At 36.7% G+C, this 25,923-nt stretch overlaps 1 protein-coding gene across 1 annotated transcript; it reads left to right on the top strand.

The window, feature by feature from the left end:
* Window positions 1-1,852: 1,852 nt before the first annotated feature.
* LOC129283024 (solute carrier family 28 member 3-like) lies at window positions 1,853-18,034 on the top strand. The gene is made up of 11 exons (XM_054918862.2): window positions 1,853-2,405; window positions 5,222-5,377; window positions 6,736-7,019; window positions 7,624-7,765; window positions 8,286-8,477; window positions 10,832-10,993; window positions 11,522-11,778; window positions 12,148-12,316; window positions 12,820-12,993; window positions 13,570-13,750; window positions 14,157-18,034. The coding sequence occupies exons 1-11, from the start codon at window positions 2,331-2,333 to the stop codon at window positions 14,294-14,296; spliced, it is 1,932 nt and encodes a 643-aa protein (XP_054774837.2). The 5' UTR covers window positions 1,853-2,330; the 3' UTR covers window positions 14,297-18,034.
* Window positions 18,035-25,923: the final 7,889 nt, after the last annotated feature.

The raw sequence follows: 25,923 nt of genomic DNA, 5'->3' as shown, positions 1-25,923 counted from the left end.
ATCCATACAAATAGAAATCTGATCCAATGTCTTTCATATTCTGGTTCTGCTGGCTTATTCTTGTGAGAGATTGGTTTTCTCTTTTATTCCCATATTCTTATTATCGCTGTCCTTTTTTTGGCTGAAAATATTTCTATAAGAATTGGGAAACGTGCCACCATAGCAGGGTACTATTCTTTGTTTACAGACTTTTTTTATTGCAAAGCATCATCTTGGTAAATCATAAAAAGGGTGTGTAATAATTTTGTAATGATCCACTCTTCAACACTCAAAGACAGTACCCCAACTTAAGTACTGGCACTATTGTGTTCAAAGTGTAAAATCAATAAAAAAAGAATATAAACTTAACCCAGAAATTGAAGAAAGACAATGTTTGTCATCTCCAAATATGATATGCCCTTGCATTTGTTTTCCTTTCTTTTTGTTTGACCTTTTCAGCAAATGACTGGGTAATTGTAGTATATAACTATTTGTACAGCTACCGGTAAATTAATTCTAGTTCTTATGATTTATTAAAAGCTGTTGAAGAAAAAATGCTTACAAAAATACAATGCTTTTCAGGCCGTTCAGACTTGATAAAGTACATATGTAGACTAAAGAGTAACAATCTTGATCATTTCTTTCTCTATCTCTTCTTTTTTTTATTTTTTTTTATTGTAGATTTAAACTTGATCAAATTGGACAGGGGAATTTCCTTAAAGGAGAATGAAACCCTTGAAACCAGCTGAATCCATATTAAAGAGAAAAATCAAAGAAACATATTGTTGAAAGTTTGAGGAAGATTGAATAAATAATAAGAAAGTTATGAGCATTTGAATATTGAGATCACTAATGCCATGTAGTTCCTCCCATTGGCAATGCGACCAAGATCTGTGATGTCACACACGTACAACTCCCTCATTACTTTAGTACTTATTTCACTTATATTCTCACTTTTATAGAGTCTATCACAAGATGAGGTGTTCTCTTTATGAGAGGACAAGTACAGAGGTTTCACAACATTATATCATTAATGAATCATTTGTCATATGATTAGAATGAGCAAAAAGAGATGTTTTGGGGTATATTTTCAGTGTCCAAAAGGGGAGAGTTGTTCATCTGTGACATCATAGATCTTGGTCGCATTGCCAATGGGAGGATCTCCATAGCATTAGTGATCTCGACATTCAAATGCTCATAACTCTTCTATTGCTAGTCCTATTTTACTCAAACTTTTGTTGATCTTATTCTTTGATTTTTCTGCTTTCACAAAAGCTAACTTGCTCCAAGTGTTTCATTCTCCTTTAAAGTGAAAATAAGCTATATTTTTTGCCAATAAAAATTCAAGAATATGTATGTAAATACAATCAAATGAAAGAAATTGATGAAATGAGCAGGCTTATTCCTCTTTTTTTTAAATGAAAATATCATTTTTTCCCCTTACAAATTGTTTCTTCACTTGATTATCAGAAAAAGTTTTACAAATGTAAGTTTACAGATTAGTCCTGTTAACTGTACAAACCTAATACCTGTTTACTGATAAACTTGCAACCACATTTTCCTGTATGCCCCTTTCTGACCCCACGCACAAAATAAACCTCTATTAGTATTATTTATCATCATGGTCAGATGATCAAGCACAATTACTATTGGTGGGCTACTCCACGAATACCAAAAGAATCCCTCTCCAAAGAATTGGTCCTCTGATCAACTCCAAGCCATCTCAGAAGCCACTATTGTTGTCTCTTGTTTGCGGCTTCAAAGCACATTGTATTGCAGAACCAGGTTAGCGTGCGTAATTCTATGGTATAGGCTACACAATATGGTAAACTATACCTTCTCTAACACACACAGACCTTTAGCCAATCACAGCTCGGTATGAACAATAGAAGTTTGCAAAGTACAATGGTGTCAGCCCATCCCTGCTCAGGGGGTGTCATCGCATCTCTTCTGGGTTTTTCTTCATACACTACTGTACACAGCCCTGCTGATGACATCAGATGCACCTGTTGACTTGTTTGTGAAGTATAGTTCTATCCGGAAAGTCTATCTCGGCCACACCTTTTGGTGGAAAAGTCAGCCATTTTAGCTGTTAAGTCGACTTACCGTCCAAATTTGTGGGTCAACTGTCTATAGTTGATGTGAAATCACTGCATTTCTTTTCACGGAAGAAACCCCAAACTTTGTTCAAATTGTTTGAGCGTGTTCTTCTCACAGCTGGCTTCCGTTCCTTTCCTTCCGGTTGTGATTTTTCAAGTAATCCGTGTTAATCCGTTACTCTTGACTGGGTACTTGCTTTGAGATCCCTTTCTTTGTTTTTAGAAAGTTTTTTAAACTAAACTTATCTCAAGATGAGTACGGATAATGTTGCTTTTACTCCCGATGAAGAAGCTGGCTCCAGTGGCAATGCAAATGGGAAACCAAAGGTAGGCCTTTTATGATGATTAGTTGTAGAAACAATATTCTAATCAAGAAATTTGCAATCGATAGCAAGTCAATGTAAGATTCCCAAATCAATCATAAGTCTTGCAATTATTTTGAAATTTGCAATTAATGGCTGGTTTGCTTCTTGTTCAAGAAGTACTGGCATAATTTATCTACTTTAGTTAAGATTGATCTATCAGTTGTAATTTTGCAACTGAAATCTGTAATTATTATTTTCTTGCAACTCCCCCAAAGATTGATCTATCAGTTGTAATTTTGCAACTGAAAGTTGCAATTGATAAATATTCTCTTTTAATTCCTCCAGCTCTGTTGACTTTGTTGAAGTTTAGATGATAGGAAAGACTTGTTCTATTTTCACCAGGTGTTACTTTGGTGGATGTAACTTCAAGTTTATGTAAAAATAATTCTGATTAAGCTTGTAAAGTGGTGTGTGGTGGTTGTGTTGTGGTTTGGTTTGATGTATCCATTAAAAAAATATGGGATGCCGCTTGAAATTAAAGATTGGAAGGTGAGAGGGGAAAGGACAGATATTATTAGGGGGTGATGTGAGATACAGAGAGAGGTGAAGAGAAAGTGGGGAGAGGGGGAAATTGACATATGGAGAGATATAGGAATGATAGTAAGAGATAGAGAAAAAAGGAGAGAGAAAGAGAGAAGAATGAGGGAGGAAAGAGATGTAGAAGGGAAGAGAACGTAGAGGAGAATACAGAGAGGAAATTAGCAAGAAATTTATTTATACTATATTGGCCTATAGAACTTTTTGTTTTTTAGCAAGCAAGTTTATATAGTTGATTTTAGTTTATGCTCAATTTACTTCATCCAAACATGGTTCCCATCCATAAAAAGTAATATAAATCCTGGGGGAGTATCATCAATATTTTTGTCCGACAAGTTGTCCAACAATCTTTCCTAGATTTTGATTGGCTGAGGGGCACTGTTACTGTGGTTACTGTCAGATAAAATGGAACTTTGTCCGATAAAATGTCTGCCAATTCCTTACCATGAAATACTACCCAGATGTTTAACATTGGAAGAAAATGAAATGAAATTATTTCCAAAACCTTGAAATGTAATTATAGACCTTAACTTGGTCAGGGTTTATTCTCTCTCTAAAATTTTATGTATTGTACCTGAATTAATGAAATATGTGACTATTTACTATTGTGTTTATTGCTATTGCAAGGTTATTCCAATTTTTTTAATAAACTGGTGTGCAAACAAAATTCAATTATAAACTTTTTTCTTATAGATCTTAGTGTTTCATGAAAGGACTTGTCAGATATTTGATCATCTGCCATGTTTTATCTGACAATTTATTTTTTTTATTTATGGAAGAGTGTGAACTGTATGATGCTGTCCTGAATCCACTTTTTTGTGTTTCCAGCTGTTTTCTAAACATTTTTCTTCTTGTTCAGATTGCTAATTTTCATTTTGCACTACAAATTTTAACAGAATTTTACACATATTTTAGTGGTAGTCTGTTCATATTTTTTATAAAACAAAATCAAAATTTCTCATTTATTGAAGAAGTTGAGTAGAAATAACCTACATGTATCCTGTTAAAGTACTGTCATGTACATGCAATTGTAGGCCTAGCTCTTTAAATTTTCATAAACATGTCGGTTAACCAACCTCCTGCACCTAATGTACAGAACATCCACCCTGACTCCTCAAAACAAGTTTGTCGGCTACTCTTGCAAGCTCCTGGATCCTTGACATTCCCAATTTCCCTACATGACTAGCCAATGAATCCAACAAAACAAGTTTGTCGGCCACTCTTGCAAGCTCCTGGATCCTTGACATTCCCAATTTACCAACATGACGAGCCAAACCCCATGATATCTCTTTTCAAATTGCAGTTATGTCATTGTCTGGTTACTCTGGTATTTCACCACAATGAGAGAAGATATAAATGAGAATAATGAATTTTTTTTCACAATAAAGTTCATGTTGAAGTGTGGCGGGATGATGAAGGTTCATGTCCTTCGCTCTAGTTGACAGTGACAAAAAGGAATCAATATTCATATGAATACATTTTGATTTACTGATATTCTCAAAAATCTGAATTTAACGGAGTCTGCTCTTCTGGAAATTGACTTTTGTCTCTTGGCTCCTTTTGCCATTTTTTTCTTTAATATTAATGTATTTGTTGAATCCTTTTGTGAGATAAAGTATGTAGTCAATTGACATAGTACTTTGAGCGTGCATGTTGGCCATGCTCCATTAAACAATTTCATCCAGGCATAAAACTATGTCAGTTCAAAAGGTAACCGCAGCGTACAGGTAATGATAAACAACTAGGCCCCATGTCATTAAAAATTGTTATGATAGCAACTTTTTTAGCAAGGTCTTGCTTGAATGTCAACTACTGTAGTACTGTACCATGACACGACAAAAGTGAAAATTCTGATTTTTGATTGGCTCGTCCATTGAAAGATGATATTACAGCAAGAGATGGTTACATAGCAACTGTTTGTGAAATAGGGCCCTGTTTTTTTTTTTTTATCCTTTTTCAAAGCAAGATTTCATGCTCTGAAAGCAAATCTGCGTCATATCCCATTGTCATTTTGAGCTGATTGAACATGATATTTTTAGATTTTGTTTTTATAATTTTTCTACATGTAATTCCAGTCAGTGATAGCAATCACTGAATGAATAAAAATAAACTGTACATGAAGTGTGATCTGCTCTCTCTAATTTGGGTCCTTATGGGCCCTTGGGGACTTAACTTAATATAAGATGCCTTTTATCCAAACCGATCAACTCTTATTTCTCCATCTTCTCCTTTTCTCCACAGAGTGATGAATACAACGACATCGAGCTGAAGGAACACCTACCGGCAAGCACGCCAAGAAAGCCGGGCTTCAACGTCGACGACACCCTCAACAACACCGGTCAGTCCATTGACATCCCAGAGGAAGGGAAGGCTGACAGTGCCGGACAATGCTGGACGGTAAGTTTTCAATAATGACAGTTCTGTTATAACCGGCAGGGTTGCCATATCCCCCCCCCCTCCTTTTCTGGGGGGGGGGGGGTACTGTCGTACATATTGTCCAGGAACTATGATTTTGAGCTTTGTTGTTGAAAATATGGGAGAAACTAGGAAATACGACTCTTGCCTTGATATATGCTAACCCTTGTAACCTTGTAGGGGATGGTGGGGGGGGGGGGGAGGTTCAGAAAGCTGTACATCAAGTTATTGATTTTACATTTTTTGTAAAAAAAACCTTTTTTTAAGAAGACTGGAATATGAAGACTCGATGAAATGTTTCAAAGTTAAAAAAAAAACTTTTTAGCCTAATTCGTTGCCGGAACCTAGTTGCCACTTTGTGTTTTGTTTGTAGCAGAAGTATCATTGTAATTAACCCTCCTGTCCTCCCCCCACAAAAAAAAATGAAGACAGTTAATACCATCAACACAATAATACCACATATTTGCATGGATCATAAACTTCCTTTACAACACATTGCAAACATGAGGGGGGGGGGGCTGGTCATGGTTTGGTGATTCACATTAGTGGTTAGTTATTGAGGATGTAACATTTCACACAAAGGAAGGAATTCCTACTCTCTGATCTAATTTTTTATTTGAGAAAACACATTGTAGATCACTGAAAAAACATTTTCAAAAAGCTCCAAGTAACCCAGATGACCTTTCTATTCTCTTTCATTTTAATAAATTGTCATCCCCGATGATAGTTTTGTAGATACAGGCAGTATATCTCCTCTTTCTTAAAAACTCTTAATATCTCAACCGTTTCAAATATTTAAGTCGCTGAGTTTGCGGCTTGGTGCTAAGTCTGCTTCCTGCCTCCTCTCTTTACCCCAGCAAATGGAAAAAAATAACGAAGGGGCTCGGGTGAATTTGCCCCTGAAATGGTCAAATGAGCCCTGGAAATTGAAAAAAAAAACCTAGTAAAATCCTATTCACTACAATGTTAAAGCTCATCCAATTTTGCAGAATGTGGAGCGTTGTGGACCAGTGGATAAGTCTTCTGACTTTGAAACAGAGGGTTGTGGGTTCGAATCCCAGCCATGGCGTAATTTCCTTCAGCAAGAAATTTATCCACATTGTGCTGCACTCCACCCAGGTGAGGTGAATGGGTGCCCGGCAGGATTAATTCTTTGAATGCATGAGCGCTGAAAGGCAGCCCGAGCTAAAGCCGGGGTAATAATAATAACAACAACGCGCCTTGGAATATAATATTTATAGATAGATGGCACTATATGAATGCCTATTATAATTATTATTTAGGCAGTAAGTTGTGAAAAGTAGCCCCCAAATATATATATATATTTTTGTCTACCACAGCACCTGGATGGCATCTTGGATGTTGTAAAGGAGTTCTACGTCGACCAAAAGAAATACATCCACTACGCCTTCGGCGTCGTGGCTCTCATCCTATGGCTCATTTATCTTGTCTTCGCCTGCATCTACGACGTAGAGGGCGCCACCACGCTTCTCATCATCACGGGAATCGGGTTCGTCCTCTTCCTCTACAGCGTGTTAAGTGATTTGTTCGGCGAGCAGTTCTACGCCGCTGCCGTCAAACCCGTTGAAATTGTCTCCAACAAATACTGGCGCTACTTCAAATGGTAAGTATAGGAAACAATGGCTCAAGTCTTTTGTTTTGGAACTAGTGAAAATGATGTAGTAAAATGACTTTACATGATTTAAAAAAAAACCAATTGATTATTCAAAATAAAAGGGCTTTTGTAACATGTATGAAGCAAAGTGTCAGCTTTCGAGGTGGTCTGTAAATTCTAAATTTCAGAGTAGCATATTCATGGACATGTGAACAAAAAACAGTAAAAACTGACATTGATTAAATTTAAATACAATTTTTTTTTTCAATAGGAATACTTTTTTTCAGCAGAGGATGTCCATGGTGATATAATAAACACAATAGAAGAAAAAATTAATGAAGACTTTATTTATAAATTCTCAATTGGCCTGATAAGGGCGATGCATGGGATGGATGTAAACAGACTTTTAGATTATATGGGTATGAGCGTACCGATGGTTATAAAAACACCTTAGTGAATTTGGGCCATTGGATTTAGCGAAAACCAAAAAAAAAGTGTGAAATTAAAACACCTCGGCCACGTCTACAAAGTAGAGCAGTCTGTTTAAATTTTTGATCAATTTAATTATTAAAAATATTTGTTATGATGATTTATTTTTCTTATTCCATCTCAGGCCTTTCTTCCTGATTCTAATTGCTGGCCTTGCTGTGATCCTTTACTTCCTGACCCGGGACAACCCCAACCAGCTCATCTCCTTCTCCGGCCTCGTCTGTTTCATCTTCTTCTCCTTCATCTGCTCCAAGCATCCTCGACATGTGAGTTCCTTGAAATGCCATCAGAATTCCATCAAAAATTGATCTACACCTCTGCTCATATTCTAAGCTTTTAGGTCTCTTATTAGGGGGAGAGTGGGTCTAAACATTCTTGATACCTTATTCCTTTAAATTAAAGTCTGAAAGAGATCAATGACTCTAATCCTATTTCTAAGGTTTAGATCTCCTAATTGGAGCAACAAATGGTCCAAACATTCTCAACTACAGGTCACATTGTTATTTTCTACCCTCTGTATGAATTGCACATGTAGGCAAATAGGCCTGCTCCCTCCACCCCCATGCCTGACAAAATAGACTGTAATGTCTCTTTGGTCGGTAAGTTTCCAAAGAACCATCTAAACGATGAACTCTATCTATATCACCCATCTTCACTTTTGGCTCTAAAGTTTTATCCAGTCTAGTATCTGCGATTTAACTCCTCAGTTCTGCTTGATCAAATACCAATGAATCTATCTTGTGAATAACGAATTTGATTTGTCCTCTCCCCTCTGCCCTCCTAAAGGTCAAGTGGCGTCCGGTGATCTGGGGTCTGGCCCTCCAGTTCCTGCTTGGACTCTTCATCCTCCGAACCCAGATCGGTTTCACCATCTTCAACTGGATGGGCAACGTTGTCCAGACGTTCCTCGGGTACTCCACCGCAGGCTCCGTCTTCCTCTTCGGGGACCTGTATTACCAGCATTACTTTGCCTTCGCGGTAAGTCAACCCTTAGAGATGCTCAGCTTTCATGAAGTCAATATTAATCTTTTGCTCGTCAAATTGGCAACAGTCATCCACTTTTTCTATTCATTTTCATAGTTTATATATGGATATCTCATCAGTCAAATGTATAAAATTCGACGAAAGTTGTCAATTTGCTTTTTGAAAAGTGATTTTGGTGTTTTAATTAGTGCTGCAAGTCAGGCGCCATGTTCGGGTTCGGTTCGGTTCGGCAAGGTTCGGCAGAAATTTGCCGAACATTGGTTCGGTTCGGGGTTCGGTAATGATAGACTGATAAAGCTATAGTTCATTCAGGTATACGTAGACAATTTGTACTTGATTGACTGCATGTGCTCGCGTGTACCTGTCACATCAAACCATTTTATCTCTATCTTGTTGACATGAAACTATGAAAGTTATAGCGCTCAACGAATCAACTGTTATCTCGAATTTGATTATCTGATGACAGATTTATTGGGTAACTCACAGTTCTAAAATGGCGACTCTTCCTAGTCGTCCATACCTGGACCACACTTTGGATACTTGCCAAATTAACAACGCTCGCACTCGTACCAGCTAGGCCAGCGCATGCAGTCCCCTTAATTGTAGCGGGACTCTGAGCTCATGAATATGTATATATACAGTCGGCGGCCAGCGCCAGTGCACTGAACTGTAGGCATAGTAGGGCCAGGGGCGTGTCGAAGAAAGCGTGCTTATGTAATGCGCCTTTCGCTAATTGGCTCGATGGGTGAACTAAACCACCAATCGCATGTCGCTGATTGTCGCATCGGTACATACAGCCACGTGCTTTGTCTGCTCGCGAAACTCAGCTCACTGATTTAAGAGCAATTGCCGAGATTTCTATGATTTCATTGGTCAGATTTCATGCGACCATGAACATACAGACCAAGTGGGATGCAAAGTTTTACGACTGTAATGGGACAGGGGGAGTAGAGTGATCATCGAATTGTTTATGGTTAATTTGAGAAGTTGATAAGAAAGGAAAAAAAGAGTAAAGATTGGGGGTCATTTTCCCCCAAGAGATGAATGTTTCCGCATGGCTTTATCTTCATTCAACTTGTCAACGAGGGGAAGGGGATCTTGCTATATGCTATACCGTAATCATTCATGAGTGTTTTATTTTTATTTTCATCTGATTGTTAATAATAAAAAAGATAACTTCACCTCATCTCATTTCTATATCATTTGTTTTGCGTCTCTCCTTTCCATCTCTAACAGTCACTCACTTTATTTCCCACTTTCACTGGATCTCTCGTTTTCAAAACTCTTTACTTCTCTCTAAAATCATGAAAACTAGACAGTAGCGAGCCGACACCTCAATAATAATGTCAATCACCTCAATCAGATCTTTATTCTCCGCCGCAACAATACACGAGTTACGATCTTAATCACATCGTATCGTAATTCGTAATATTAATGGTACTTCATCTTTCACTTTCAGTTTATTGAGCTCGTTCATTCAAAATACTTTGAAGATTTTCAAACAAGAATCTTGTTCGCCACCTAAAAACAACAATATTTTAGATAATTAGATTTAACCAATGAACACTCATACAGTTTTGGTTTTCTTTACCATGCTTCGGCGATTCGGCCACAGCGAGAGATGATGAAAGCCAGTAAAATGATTATAGCGCAAGCTCGCGCAACATCATTCATCGGATCTCCTTTCTTAATCAGGGCCGTAAAAACCACATGAAAATGAAAACAAAATCTAGTAACCGCAAAATAAGCGCATACTTCCAACATACAATTGCAAAGAAGATTAAATAGAGAATGCGCAAATATAATCATTAGAAAGGGTGTAAACTTATAAATTTATTAGCTGAAAGCCGTTTTTTTTTTTTTTTTTTTGCCGAACTTCCGAACCAAGTCTTAGTGTTCGGTTCGGTTCTGTTCGGTTCGGAAGTGCCATGTTCGGCGAACTACCGTTCGGTTCGGCGGTTCGGCTACAGCACTAGTTTTAATTGCATTAGTGGGAAAACAAAGTCTATTGTAAAATTGGCAACAATAATTTTCTGTTTATTTTATACACTGAAAAAATTTATGATGGATCACAAAAGTTTGATAAAAAGTTGCCAATTTGCATTTTTGATAGTTATTTTGTTGTTTTCATTATATTGCCAATTTAGAGTGTAATGATTAGCATAGCTGTGTGCAGCTTTCATTCAGGAACGGTACCACCAACAATTGTATCAACATTACGAGGTACTTTTTTCTTATCGTAATCCATGTATAAATGCTAGCATTCAGCACAGTACTGCGAAAGTGTTTCCGAAAGTAACTGTAGCACTTTAGCTCTAATCGTGACATGCACCTTCTCTCCCCAACAGGTCCTACCAATCGTGATCTACTTCAGTAGTGCCATCTCCATCCTGTATTACCTTGGTGTCATGCAAGTCGTTATCAAGAAGATCGCCTGGATCATGCAGCGTACCATGAAGACGTCGGCTTCTGAGTCCCTCAACGCCGCCGGCAACATCTTCATCGGCCAGGTGAGCACCAGATAGAAATGTTCAATTCTGTCTTTGATTTCTGTTAAAGCTACTACATGTTTTTATTTGATTTGATTCATACAATGCATCGTGGTCAACTTTAATAACAGAACATTGTTTATAATTATATTAGTGTATTCAATCAAATGTATAAACATGCATGAAGTCGGTGTTTTAGTCGGAGAATTCTTAGTTGTGGTCGCAATTTCACAACAATACAAATATTTTTCAGGCTGAGTTAGTTGTCTTGAAGCAGGAAAGGAATGAAGTAATGAACATTATGTAATAACTATCTGACATAGACAAATCTTCGAAAATAACTGAATATTTATAAAAATGTAAGAATGCGTGTTTGCAAGTATAATACTTTGTTGGAATTCGAAATTTTAGTGGTAGTCGTAAGCAGTGTTAGACGAATGGTGGTCAGATATCTTCTGTGCCGGTTGGATCCGACCACTGCTGACCACTGTAGCTACAACACTCTGTGAGGTAAATCATTGATTGCATTTATATTTGCTATTTTACCAGACTGAGGCCCCTCTACTAATCCGTCCCTACCTCCCGCAAATGACCCGCTCCGAGATCCACGCCGTCATGACTGGAGGATTTGCAACCATCGCCGGAAGCGTCCTCGGTGCTTTCGTCGCCAACGGCATCAGCGCAACTCATTTGATCTCCGCTTCCGTCATGTCAGCCCCAGCTGCCCTCGCTGTTTCAAAGCTCATGTATCCAGAGACGGAAGTGTCAAAAACAGTAACAGAAGAAGATGTGAAGCTGCCTAAAGGGTAGGTTGTCTTGCGATTTAGTTCTTGGTAGAGCAAGGATCTCCCTACATGATCACAAATTTAAAAAAATGCATGAATCAAACATGATTACTTTGGGAGAGTTTTCATAAACGGCATTATCAGATGATATATCTGACAGTTTCCATAGAAACTGTCAGAAAACAGTACTTCTCAGCCAATCAAAATGAAGGCAAGTTGGACAACGAATGTTGATGAAACACTCTTCGTCTCTTGGAGACGACCTTAAGCTAGTGGTAATATAGATTCATACTTGTCAGCAACCTTTCTAAACAGTCACGTAAATAGTTTCCACTCAACCATCTGACCACAAATCTATCTTTTCTTTGATCCATCTATTCCTTCCTTCAGAGAGGAGAGAAATATCATCGAGGCTGCCTCGAAGGGTGCCTCCCAGGCGGTTCCTCTAGTCCTGAACATCGCTGCCAACCTGGTGACCTTCTTGGCTCTCCTGGCCTTCCTTGATGGGGTACTCGGTTACCTAGGAGGAAGGGTTGGCTTTGCAGATCTCTCTTTCCAGGTGAGTCCTTGTCCTACAGTATAAACCCATTCTTGAAGTCGACAATTCATATTATTTGGCTTGACTCGATAACCTATGTTTCGGAGCCTTACTGTGACCTTTTTGTCAAAAACTTCTCAAAATGTTTAGTTCAAGGTTTCCAAGGAAACCAAGACACAAAGTGCATGACCACTGGCATATCTGCCAGCTGCTGCGATTTTGATTTGGACAGTCCCAATTGTCACTCCATACTGTTTATTGGGAAAAGAGACTGGTGATCTGTGTGACTGGTTCAACAACATATATTCATTTCTTTCTCAAGAGAGACACGAGACATGATCATGACCACTATAAATAGACATTGGTTTTCATGACAAGCTTTCACTATCTATATGTGTCTTCTCTCCTTTAGCTTATCTGCAGGTACATGTATATCTTAGAGTAACATATCGTGGCCACTATAGACGGGTCATTACAGCGAGGTTAAATGATTTCTATCTTTTTGTATCTTTTCTTTCCTGCAGCTTATCTGCGGTTACGTCTTCAGACCCATCGCCTTCATCATGGGCGTCCCGTGGGAAGAATCTCAGAGTGTCGCCGAGCTGATCGGTCTCAAGACCTTCATCAACGAGTTTGTTGCCTACGATGAACTTGCCAAAATCCTGAGGTTGAGGAATGAGGGATTAGTGATATTTACGGTAATTTGGTGCTTTCGTGTTTTCCCTGTTGTTGCTTTCCTTTTCTGGGCTTCATCTAACATGGTGTATTGTGTGATTGATCCAGTCGTTATCTATGGAAAGCCATCAATGTCATAACTACTTTTAAACAAAATTTACACACCGTTCCTTTGCAAACAAAAAGGAGTGCACTGATCTGAGAAGGCGCTAATTCATGTATGTTTTTATATGTCATTTAGAAAACACTTTGAACTCGCTAATGCAGTCTAGATTCTGGAGTTGCTGGCCTTCCATAGTCATGGTTGGCCCCGATCATCTATGTCATACTCTAATCAATTACTGTTTTGAAAAGAACCCCCAACCCAAATCTTTAAGAAAACTTCTTAAAGTTAAATTTTTACTTCCATAACTGGAAAAAATCCCTTTGATAATTAAAAAGAAGAGGTTTAAAGTGTGCCTCTGACATTTGAAAAGTTTTTATGGACATGACGTCAAGCTATGTATATGTCAATGTATTTTCAAGAGGAGAATTAATATGAAGGATGTTGGATAAGCCCTCTGAGGAAAATTTACCCAACTATACGTATCCCCTTACAGGAGCGATCTGAAGTCATTGCGACGTACGCCCTCTGTGGTTTCGCCAACATTGGATCCATCGGCATCCAGCTCGGTGGACTGACGCCCATGGCGCCCTCCAAGGCCAAGGATCTAGCTGCCGTGGCCGTCCGTGCCCTTATCGCGGGAACTATAGCCTGTTTTATGACTGCTTGTATAGCAGGTAAGTCTAAGTCTGGTGGTGGTGGGGATGATGTGATGGTTATGATGATAAAGAATAGAAGGTTTTGTGGTATATCACCATACATGCGACACTCTAAAAATGACTGTTTGATAGTGATAATGATGATGATGATCATAATAATCATAATTGTAATTTTTGGTATTTATATAGCATCATATATGCAGATATTACCTATTCTAAGGCACGCTATTATCATAACTCCGGCTTTAGCTCGAGATGTCTCTCTCAGTTCCCTTGCATTCCTTTGTTAATGTTTCGACACACACATGCCTACTTCTTGAACTACATTTCATAAGAGGTGTTTTTTCCAAGGTCTTTTTTATTATTTTCTGACTTTATTTGACATCATTCTTAATATCCTTGCCTGTTTTCTTCTCCTCTGTAGGAATCTTATTCGTTCCTACGGGATCAGATATGGTCGTGACGGCCGCAACCAATGCCACGATGAACAGCACCATCGCCACGATGAACAGCACCATTGCAACTACGATAGAAGTAACGACGGAAGCCTTGACGGCGTTATGATAAGGAATAAAATTCATTCGTCGGCAACCCTGTAAATATACCTTTCCCCGAAGAGCGTAATCATTTTTATATTGAGTTGAGTGTGTGAGGGCGTGCGTGGGAGTGGTCCTGTCTTTATCGTGATAAACGGGACGAGATATCGTTTATTTTTTTCCAAAGCTTGCGTTTGAGTAATTACCGCCTTTTGAAGCAATAGTAGGAGTGATTGGAAAAGCATCATTTTGTGATTTATTCTGTGAAAAGGAAAATTAAAAATATCACTGAAAAAACAGATTTGCCATTTCTGTCCTATTCTTGATCTTGATTCCTCGAATATGAAATATTTTTTAATTGTTACTTTTATTTGTTAATCATTATTCCCCACTTTGTTAGTGATCCTTGATCTTGTTTCATTGAGATACTACATCAGAAATTTATTCATTGACCCATCAATGAACAAAGAAAAGTATTTATTATTGGCAGGGTTTAATCCTTAAATCTTTTTTTCCCTAAATTGGCAACACAGTCACTTTTCTGTAAAGATGGGTATTTTTTAAATAAAAAATACATGAAATCTGGGTAATATCATATTTGAGATTAGCATATTGCTGATTTTTCTAACACAACAAAATATATGTGTTGCCAATTTAGTCATGCTTCAGACGGAATGATACACTTGTGAAATTCTACCAATTGTTAAAGGTCAAGTCCACCCCAGGAAAATGCTGACTTGAATAAATAGAGAAAAATCAAACTAGCATGGTGCTGAAAATTTCATCAAAATCGGATGTAAAATAACAAAGTTATTACATTTTAAAGTTTCGCTTATTTTTCACGAAACAGTGATATGCACAACTAGGTGAGTCAGTCGATGATGTCCATCACTCACTATTTCTTTTGTTTTTTTATTGTTTGAATTATACAATATTTCATTTTTTATAGATTTGACAATAAGGACCAACTTGACTGAACCATATAGTATTAAACAATGCTAATTCTACATGTTCAGGGAGGAATTAATCGTTGTATCACTTGACAATGAGGAGAAAATTAGAATATTTCATATAATAAAATACAAAAGAAATAGTGAGTGGATGACGTCATAGTCTCCTCATTTGCATACCAGCCAGGATGTGCATATAACTGTTTTGTGAAATTAAGCGAAACTTTAGAATGTCATAACTTTCTTATTTTACATCCTATTTTGATGAAATTTTCAGTGTTATGCTTGTTGGATTTTTCTCTTTTTATTCAAATCAACTTTTTGTTGGGGTGGACTTGTCCTTTAAATGTGATATTTTAATAGATCATCATTTAATGAATGATGACTTTATTATTTTCATATCTCAGGTAAATCTATTCGTTCATTTCACATTCAAATAAATTAAAAATCCCATCAACTTTTAATTATACAATTCCAATCATTTAATTGTAAAGTAAATGAATTTTATGAAGTGTTGATATTTATTAAACTTTTTATACAGATCCTCGTATTTAAAGAACTGAAGCTTCCTGAATGTATATAGCTATTTTCCTCTGTATTTATTATCCAGTAAAAAATCCCCTTATGATATTTTCATCCGACCCAATGAAATGAATTGACTCCATTTTATGAATAGAACAAGTGCTCTCTTAAGGAGTGTATTTATCACAACAAATTTTAATGTCCTGACTGTCTTATTTATTCCTTGATAAAAAATGAGCTTGCTATTTTCTTGAGTCTGATGTTTCTTAATATTTTGCTTGTAACGCACAAGGTAGCTTTGTGTTGCTCGGTGTAATATTGCAATGTTTTATATACATCGGCTCCTTTATTGGGTATCGTACCTCGCTATTCTATTTTAATTATCAATGCAAGCAGTACTTTTATGAAAAAGTTGTACCAGAAAATATTCATAAATTTGATGTTCTCACTCTTTTTTCGTGTGTGATAAATTGCACGGTGGAAGCTACAAGATGGTGATCTTGAATGATAAAGCAGCACAAAATAAAGCCTTCATAATTGGAGAGTTTCTTATGTTATAGAAATATTTTTTTTGGGGGGTAGTTTTCTTGATTTTCTAGCTCTTATTTTATCGATGCCATCTTTTTTACCCACTTATTAGGGTTTTTAATAGAGTATATTTCTTAGACAGAATGATGTATAGAGATTTATAGCAAATTTTAGAATGTTCTTGTTCCATTGGCAACTGATACTTTATGGTTTAATCAGCTTACAAGATTTGACATCTCTCTGGCTCTATTGTTTACATTTCCCTACCTTAAACTTTTTTTTTTTCAAGATAAATTATTTCTTTATCACCTTCATATGACAGATATGATATATGAAGTTTTTGCTGATCTGTTGTGCCTTCAACATAAAGAAATTAACTCATAATGTGTATTCAAGTTTTAAAAGCAAATAGGCTCATGTTTGGGTAACTGGTATTGCATCATTTTCCTTTTTGGAAAGTTGTTATTAAATTGTGAAAAGAAAGGCCTAATTACAGTGTTAGTTGGGGCATCATATTTTGCATTTGTGACAATCTGGTTGATGTAAACATGCTGGTTTAGCAGAATTATTTTTTTTTAAACGAATTTCATGTGAAGTCATGCATTTTTATGCATCAAGTCTCTATTTTAGGATTGGTTGGGGGGGGGGGGTAAAAGGTCACTTTTGATTGCATGCAAGAAAAGGGCAAAATATTGTTAATCTGCAAATGTTTTTACTGTTTTTAACTAAGTTATTAATCGCTAATGTCAGTGTATGGTAGCACTGCGTGAACATGCAATAAGATGTGTATGTAGTTATTTATTAGAGTAGATTATATCCATTCGGGGTCACCAAGTGGAAGGAGGAGGGGAGGGGGGTGTACCAATGATAGCATGGCGGACATGTAAAAAAAAATCATATTTCTTTGCAGCATACAGAGCAATGTATTGGCAGTAACTGCCTAGTTTGGTCTGTAAACCCAACAGTTCTTTTCAGAACTACCCTCTGCAGGGGGGTCGAAGGGAAAGTTCACTGACCTTTGAACTCTCAGTCAGGGGGTGACCCCAAAAGCTCTTTTCAGAGCTACTTGTAAATAGTCTTCATGCAAAGAAATAATGATTTTTTTGTTATCTTCCTGATTCTCATAGAACGTAAAGTGTTTGTGCTTGACACCCCCCTCTTCTTAACATGCACACCCTGAGGAAGTGTTAACTTTTTCTTATAACTAGTATCCAAGGTGCTAATAGGATATGAAGAAAAGTTACACATTTTACAGATTCTCTCGCATTTATTTCTAGTTTCCACGTATTCAGCACCACTTTGCCTTTCAAGAAATAAAGAGACTGATGAATTGAGTGAAATTACTCATATTATCAATGTTAAATGAATCATCGAGTAAACATTGACATAGGTGTATGGGAATATTTTGTGCTTTTATTTTGAGTTATTCTTGGTATTGAAAAAAATGTTTGTCCTTTGAATCTAAAAAAGGAAAGTAAATTTGATTTATGCTGAGTAATGACAAGACTGGGAATAAAAAGAGAGACCTTCTGTAAATAGGTCCACTTCTGGATAATAATGAAATTTTATGGGCTTCTAAGAAGATGTTATTTTGTAAAAAATGTAAAATAATTGTGTCCGTATTTACTTTGCTATGTAATCCTTACATATCCATTTTAGGGATGAAATGGCTTGTAAAATGAATTTCTTAGAAATTTATTATTGTCCTATTTGTTGTGGTATTTGATGTAAATAAATGAGAACAGATGTATCTGTTGAATAAAGAATATATATCGATTGGCGAATATTATTCAAGCTTGAAGGGAGGAGGACGTCAAGATGAGAGGGGGGTGGGAGGGGGGATAGCGAGATTGATTGAGAAAATTGGCACACTAAAAAAATTGCAAGAGTGATGAGAGAGTGAGAATGGGAAATCATGCAAGAAAGTATATCCTTGCGTTATCGGGTGTATGTAATTGTGGGTTCATGATAATAATGGTAACAATGATAATCTGATCATGATAATGACGGTAACATTAATGGTAATAATCACTATGACAATAATAAGCAATATAAAATACAGCATTTATTGTGAGCCATCGATGGCGATTCTGCTGTGCAGAGGGTTAAAGGGAGAAAAAGAAAAGGAGTGGAAGCGGTTGGTTAATATTTCTTTTTCAAAATATATTTTCTAGTGACAAATTAAGAAGTATAGTCCAGGTGGGTGTTTCATAAAGCTGTTCGTAAAAACATTTAATGTTGAATATCACTCACCACAGAAAACCAGACACTCTTAACTTACAAACGGCTTTATGAAACGGCCCCAGTACATATAAACTTTGTCCTAATCACGATAATTGCAACAACAGACAGCGTTAATGTTTTAAAACGAAAGACAGTTATACTCTTTAATTATCACAGCTATCAAAATATTCATCTACAAGTGGCAAGCAATTCCTACAAACAATTTCCTCAACTGAACCCTCTTTGATAATAAAGATCGCTTTTTAACTCCTATCTTCGGGCCAGATTGGTCTGATTTCCTGTAATCGCTACTCTACTTTTTTTCAATGAACCCATTCCCATATGCTGAAAGTGACACTCTTTACGACTTTTGATACCAGTGACTTCAAATTTTCATACATTTTGTCATTCAGATGTATTGCGAATAAAATAAATCGGATGTGAGTTGATTTAGACTGCAGAGCCTTTTCAGATTTTAACTGGTTTGATAACTGTTCTTCAAGCGGTCCTTGTGTTGGGACATTCTTCAAGACCTTTCTGCATTCTAATACAGTGTATGTTGATCTCATATACAGCTACAAGAGCCCCGCTGTGGTTCGAACCCACAACCTTCCATTCAAAATGAAAGCGATGACGCACTTTTTTTTTGGGGGGGGGGGGGTAACCTAAAATCTACGCGGACACTGCAGCTTTTGTCTTTGTGATGACGAATACGATGCTGTTACGTGAAACGTCATTAATACGTCTGATGCAAAAGACTATGAACCGTGGCTCCATTTTTTTAACGAGCATTATTGCGCATTTATTGTTTAGGACTTGAACCGGGACCTACATTTCGAGAGCTCAGTCAAATACCCAGATCATGTCTTTAAAAATGCGTGTTGGGAATCTCATCAATAAAATAGTGAGATGTTCAGTGAAACCCCCATTGAAGTTGGTCAAATGGAGTAATCGCGGAATTTGATCGATTTGTAGTCAGTTACAATGGTGTGACTGTCCCCCTGTCCCATTTAGAAGTGGCTAAAGAACATTACGTGCAGAAGCAATGGGACCGCCACATTACCCTTAGCACGAGTCATGCATGGTATACATGGTATATTCCGCAATGAGTGAAGGGAACACATGCCATGAGCGAAGAGGGGGGGGGGGGGTTCAGCCACCCCCCCCCCATTTTTTCCCAAACCCTGTACAAAAACGTAAAAAATGACATTCTGATTGTGATTTTTTTTTGCATGGTCAGCCACCCCCCCCCACCCACACTTTTGACTCAGCCCCCACTTTTAAAACCGTTCCGCGGCCCCTGAGCTAGTTTCATAAAACCTCTCATTAAAATAAATTTGTAATAACATATAAGCTACTCCTCCAATCTGATTCGTTGATAGTAGATTCGATATAGAAATTGTGCATTTATTGTTATTACAATTTCTTTTGAAATTGGTACCCGGTTCTCCAAACTGAAATAATATAGACAGATTTGTGGTCAATAACCCCAAAATAAATATTGATTAAAAAAAACCTACAAGAGGGTCACGATACATTTCCATTTTTTCATATTTTTTTTTCTTCAAATTTTGGATTTGATTAGTTTCATCATTTTATATTTATAGTCCATTTATTCCCATTCAAATTGTCAAATTTACTTTATGTATTTTCGATGCAGTATATTGAAATTATTGTATTCAAGGGAAACAAAAAAATTATTGCAATGCAACTAATGTCCAATATATTGATGGAATCATTAAAAGCTTTCAAATGAACCCCTAATTTTGTGGAGCTATTTCGTAAATACCCTTGACCCTTTTTGATATTTAATTGGAGTCGGAAAAAATAAAAGCAACGGAAATGTAATGTCACAGCGCTGCCAAATGACAACATGAACTATTATTACAAAGATAGTATATATTCAGAGGTTTATCCGTTTCCTATTAGTTTACCCTTGCATCAAATGGGCCATAAACAAAATTAAAAACACTTTAATGGGTATTTTACTTTTCTGTATCAAACGGACCGTTAATCTAAATATTATTCATTTCCAGTGATTTAGTTAATTTTCAGATAAAATGAAAGAATATAGGTCGAAAAGCCAGCAGAAGATTTCTTGAGGGGTTTACTTTGTTAAAGACTTGCTTTTCTATGGAATAGGTGTCCAAAAACGACCGGCATTTTCTTGTTTTGGGTATTTTTTCATGGAAGGGGTGCTGGCACGGCTGCGCAATTCGCGAATCCCTCTTTCGTACATAGAACGGGGGGGGGGGGGGGGTACATGAAAAGTTTTTTCAGTGATTTTCACTGACAAATTTGCTCTCAGCCAATGAGATCCAAGGATCTTCAGTAGCTTATAACATACGTCGGTAACGCTTCCCAGATGATATATGTGAAAGATCAAGATGGGAATACTACCAATGAAAAAGAAAAAAATACGTCATCTTGAGATTATCTTGCCCCCTATTATTAATCCAAATCAGAGTTGTTTACTGCTCTGATCCAAATATCCCGATGCCACTCAGGGGACACACACACACTCACCCACACGCACACACACACATACACGAACATGCGAAGAAGTGGATCGCATTGAGACCTCGCCTCACTGACTTTCCATTTATCGTAAAGTGACTGTGAACACCATGAAGACAATGAAAAGTATATTATAGGCCTTTCCCATAGAAAATATTTACTATTTTTCTTTGTCACTAGCTTCTGGGGACGTGGGGTGGGGTGGAGGGGAGGGGGAGTTAATCCATGAAAAAATAGGAGGCCCACACCTTTTTTAATGTAGGCCCTATATGCCATATATCTATTATTTTTAATCCATTAGTAACCAAGACGTAGACCCAGTGGCGGAAAATGGAGATGGATTATGTTTGTTTTTAGTGTAGCGCGTTTAATCTTATTTGAATTCATGACCAAAATAAACTTTGATAAAAAAATCTTCACATTGCCTTCTCTATAAAACAACAACAACAAACACTCAAAACACATCAACGGATTAAGTAATTCTTTCTTCTCCACTTACATCTTAAACTTATCGAATTTACAAAGTGCTTGTGCACACAGAAGGTTAATTTAATAGCTTTTAAACAAATAGGAGTTGTAATTATTGTCCTCGTTAAAAAAAACGAAAAAAGAAAAGCGCGCGCGTATGAATGAGTGCAGTCACATCAACGAAACCGATTCCAAACCGACCGATGATATGTCATTGGTAATTACGTAATAGCTTTGATCGGTTTGGTATCAATGTCGTTGATATGACTGAACTGTTACCTGATCGTTGTGATAAACCTATGGCAAAGGCCTCTATACATCAGGCGGTCAGGAAACTTGTTTATTACCTCAAATTCATTCTGGACTTTGGTAGTCGACTGATTACTCTGACACTGACAGCTCTGGATTTGGAAAGGAAATGTGAAAAAAGGAACATCGAAGCAGTCAAAACATTTTTTAAACGTTATTGTAGGTGTTATTACTCCGTCCAGTTCTAATTCTTTTGTAAGAGACTGCAGCCTGCATTAATATTGATCGTGGTAAGTTGATGCTTTTTAGATGTATTTATATCATTTCGTATGTATTTATTGTTTTTTTTTTTCAAAAAAGTTCGTCAATTTTGTCAGGTGGCCGTAGTAGAAAAGAAATGCGAACAAAGAATTGGAATTTGGGATTTTTTATTGTTACCCCTTTTCTTGATATTTCTACCAGTGTGTTCATTTAATTTTCCTATGTGTCAGTCACTTTACTGTATTCCACTTTCATATGTTATGCCTATTATATTTTGTAGAAAGGTGGAACGGTTAATCAATGAAATCTAAATCTAAATATAAATCCAAATCCAAATCCAAATCCAAATCCAAATATAAATCTTAATCTAAATCTAAATATGATTTTTTTTTTCAATTCTCCCAATTCTATCAAGGCTAATTTGAAAGAAAATATGATGCCCGTTTAAAAATATCCCTCTCTTATTTTCTCAGTATACTTTTCATTTTGTCGTGACCATCCCGAATTTCACAACTAGAATTGGGATTAATTTAGTCGACTATAATGATTATGAAAAACATACATATTGTACTTTGCCAAATAAGTATATTTTTCTTTGTTCCCTTTTGATTAGAGAATAATGAAATGCATAATTAAAGTTTTGTTAGCGAATATTTATTGATACCAAATTAACAAGTGTTTAAGGAAACAACTATTTTCACTTTAAATGAAGGAAAAAAACGAACAATAAAAAGAAAAAGGGAAAGGGAATAACAGACTAATATATGATTAGTATTGATTTAGAAGTAGAACATCCCAAATGAAAGAAAAAGTCAAAGAATTTGCATTTCTACTTCAACGATCAAGTAATCAAATCTAAATATTCTCATGATATCTAGTCTTTTTTCAGTTTTATTGAGGCCTTTTAAAAACTTGATTTGATTTTTATGATAGTGTTGCAATCAATATTTGTTGTACCATTCAAACCCAGAGAAGTGACCAAAGCTCAAAGTCAATGATAACTTGGATAATTATGATATGATTGTGTTAGTTGAATACAAGCAAACTTTTTGGAGTTTCTCCAACTTAATCAAATAAGGATTCCATGGACTTGATATTAATATCAGTACCAGGTTTCTTTTGATGTGGGGGAGGAAGGGGGGGGGGGTCTGTTTCATTCTCAGTTGAATGACGGAAGTAACATACCATGTTATACAGATTGACCAATACATGACTGTCTACAGGATTACTATCATCTTTATACTCTCTTACCTTTTCTCCTTTTTTCACTTCTTGGAAAATTGTATGGGGTGGTCGCCGACCCGACCCCGTTGTTTCGAAACCCCTGATCTGTACCCATATCTTCCCTGCCATTGCCTGCTACCACCATGTCTTGTATTTGAGTTTGTTCTTTCGGTTCTTTAGGGGTTTTATCTGGTGTCATTTTTTCTCCATGGCCGTATACATTTTCCGCGGTGGGGGGGGGGGGGGAGACGCGTTTAAAAAATTGAAGAAACCCAAAAGCGAGGGAGCAAAGTGATCGAGCTTGTCATGGAGGCGCTTTTGCTTTTTATAAAGGTAAATTGAAGGATTTCGGGAACACTTCTGGTGGATTTTTGTGAACATTTTCAGCAAAAATTTGAGTTTTTTTTATTTCTGAAGGGCTACCCTCTGTCCCGCCCCTTCGCTGCGTATGGTCCATGTATGGTCTCTGTTTTGTTGTGTTTTACCATCTTCATGGTTATACTGTATATCAAGGTCTTCACGAGTTGTGCAGTAATGGTTTGGTAGACCTCGATAGGTCAATATTGACTCCTGCCTGTGCCACATATCCGCCACACGACAATGACGACATTCACTATATAGTCATACCTGTATTTTCCATTAATATTTATCCCATATACAATTTGTGTATTGTTTTGTTTTTGTATTTGAAACGAGATGTGAAACAAATAATAAAACCAATATAATCAATAGCTTATTCACGTTTATCATATTACGATTGATACCATCCTACGATATACAATGTAACCCCCCCCCCCCCCCGTCATGCACTTCCCAGAAGATAACTTTATTTGTTTTTTATATTTTATATTTACAGATGTACTGGTTTCATGCCAACACTTTATTATCATAACCATTATTTTATTGACACATCGTTTGATCTATACATACTCGTAGTCATTCATGAGCATTATGATTGACGTACACACACCTATCTTTAATCATATTTGCTTGCAAAACATATTTGATAAAACAAAGTTTAGCACTTCAAGTTCAAAACGTAAAAATAATCATGACTCCTATCATTTTTACCTCTGCCATTTTTATCTGTCATTTTTTTTTCACTCCGCGTCGTCTTTTAACTCACAAAATAAACTCATACGCGCGAAAAATAAAAACGATGGGGGCTGAACCAGTCTTTTGAAACAAACTTGATATCACACATTTTATTTGTACGTTTGACCATCTTTATCTGTTACGTGGGTCTCATGTGTATACTTCTTTGTAAATGGCTTTGTGTAAATAGATTTATTCGGTCATCACCCGTACAATTCTATTCTACCTGGTTTATTATTTAGAGGTTTGAAAAAAAAACCCGCATGAACAAGAAGAATAAAGTGCTGCATCTAAACAGAAAACGATTGACTTATTTGAACAGATAAAGAAATAAATGAAGATGGTAAAAAGAGAAAAAAAATCACATATCAGCTGCAATTTGTAATCATTTCAATTGGAAATAATTGTTAAATGGTGTCGAAACAGAAACACATTGATACACTATTCGCAACCTCCAGCGGCGACGCCGCATTTATTATCGGCAATTTTATGTAAAAAAAAAAAAAAGAAATATATATTATAAAGAGAGTATTTCGTAGTTAAATAATACATATGATTTATATAGCGTCTTTTCCATTTTGATTAAATGCTTAAGGCGCTTAGAAGAGAGCAAAACATAAAAGTAAAGAGAACTAAGAGAAGTACAAGAAAGGGGAAATTACAAATGAGGATAAATGTCTGTCTTCAAACCTAGTACCTGCTGGTGAACAAATGCAATTTGTCCTTAAAAGATGTTACAGAGTTTGAGTTCTTCAGCTCCTGTGGTAGTGAATTCCACAGGGCTGATCCAGCACCAATATTTATTTTTCAAACTCTTACACACGTTGGTATCAATGTCCCATATAGTATTTTCATTTATTTCATGCAAGACAAAGGAGCAATGTAGATGAGACATGCAGGCGCGGATCCAGGATTTCGTAGGGAGGGGGGCCCAAATTCGACCTGATTTTGGCGCCCCTGTGTACTTTTCTGAAAAAAATGGCGGCCCCTCCCTCCCCCTCCCTCCCCAGGCAATCATAAGTGCCTTAAATGCATGTTAAATTATCTTATTTCATAGGCACATGAAGAAGAGGCAATTGAATAATGGTTTTATAATGATGTGTTCATGAATAAATGTAATATCAATTAAAAAAAAAAGAATCAATGCGAGCGCGAAGCGCGAGCGATTTCTATTTTAATCTTTTGATGCTTTCAATCTCGTTTAACTTCTCATCAGAGTAGGCCCTGCTAGAATTATGTGAGCGGGAGCCAGGCGCGGATCCAGGATTTCTTAGGGGGCCCTAATTTCAATTTAAGTAATAATCGTGCCAAAATATTGACTCCCATTACCGAATGGGTAATGTCTAGTTACTTTACACAGAAACATCTCTTGCATTGTATAGGCATGGACCTATTACTTCTGGGTACTCCCATTTTTTTCTTTTCTACTTTTTGTTTCAGGGCTTGGAAAATCTTACGGGGATGACGCCCCTATATCGCCGCGTATGAACACTGGTTGTGCAATAACTAAATTGCATATTCTGGATGAAAGAAAATTAATGTTTTATTTTGGGTAATATATTCTTGAAAAGATATACATGCTTTTTATTATAGAGTTGAGGTAGACTCAGTAGTCAGC

The sequence above is a fragment of the Lytechinus pictus genome, chromosome 19, assembly GCF_037042905.1.
Source record: "Lytechinus pictus isolate F3 Inbred chromosome 19, Lp3.0, whole genome shotgun sequence".
Taxonomy (NCBI): Eukaryota; Metazoa; Echinodermata; class Echinoidea; order Temnopleuroida; family Toxopneustidae; genus Lytechinus; species Lytechinus pictus.
The sequence above is the reverse complement of the archived record's forward strand: the minus strand, read 5'-3'. Positions and strand labels throughout refer to the sequence as shown.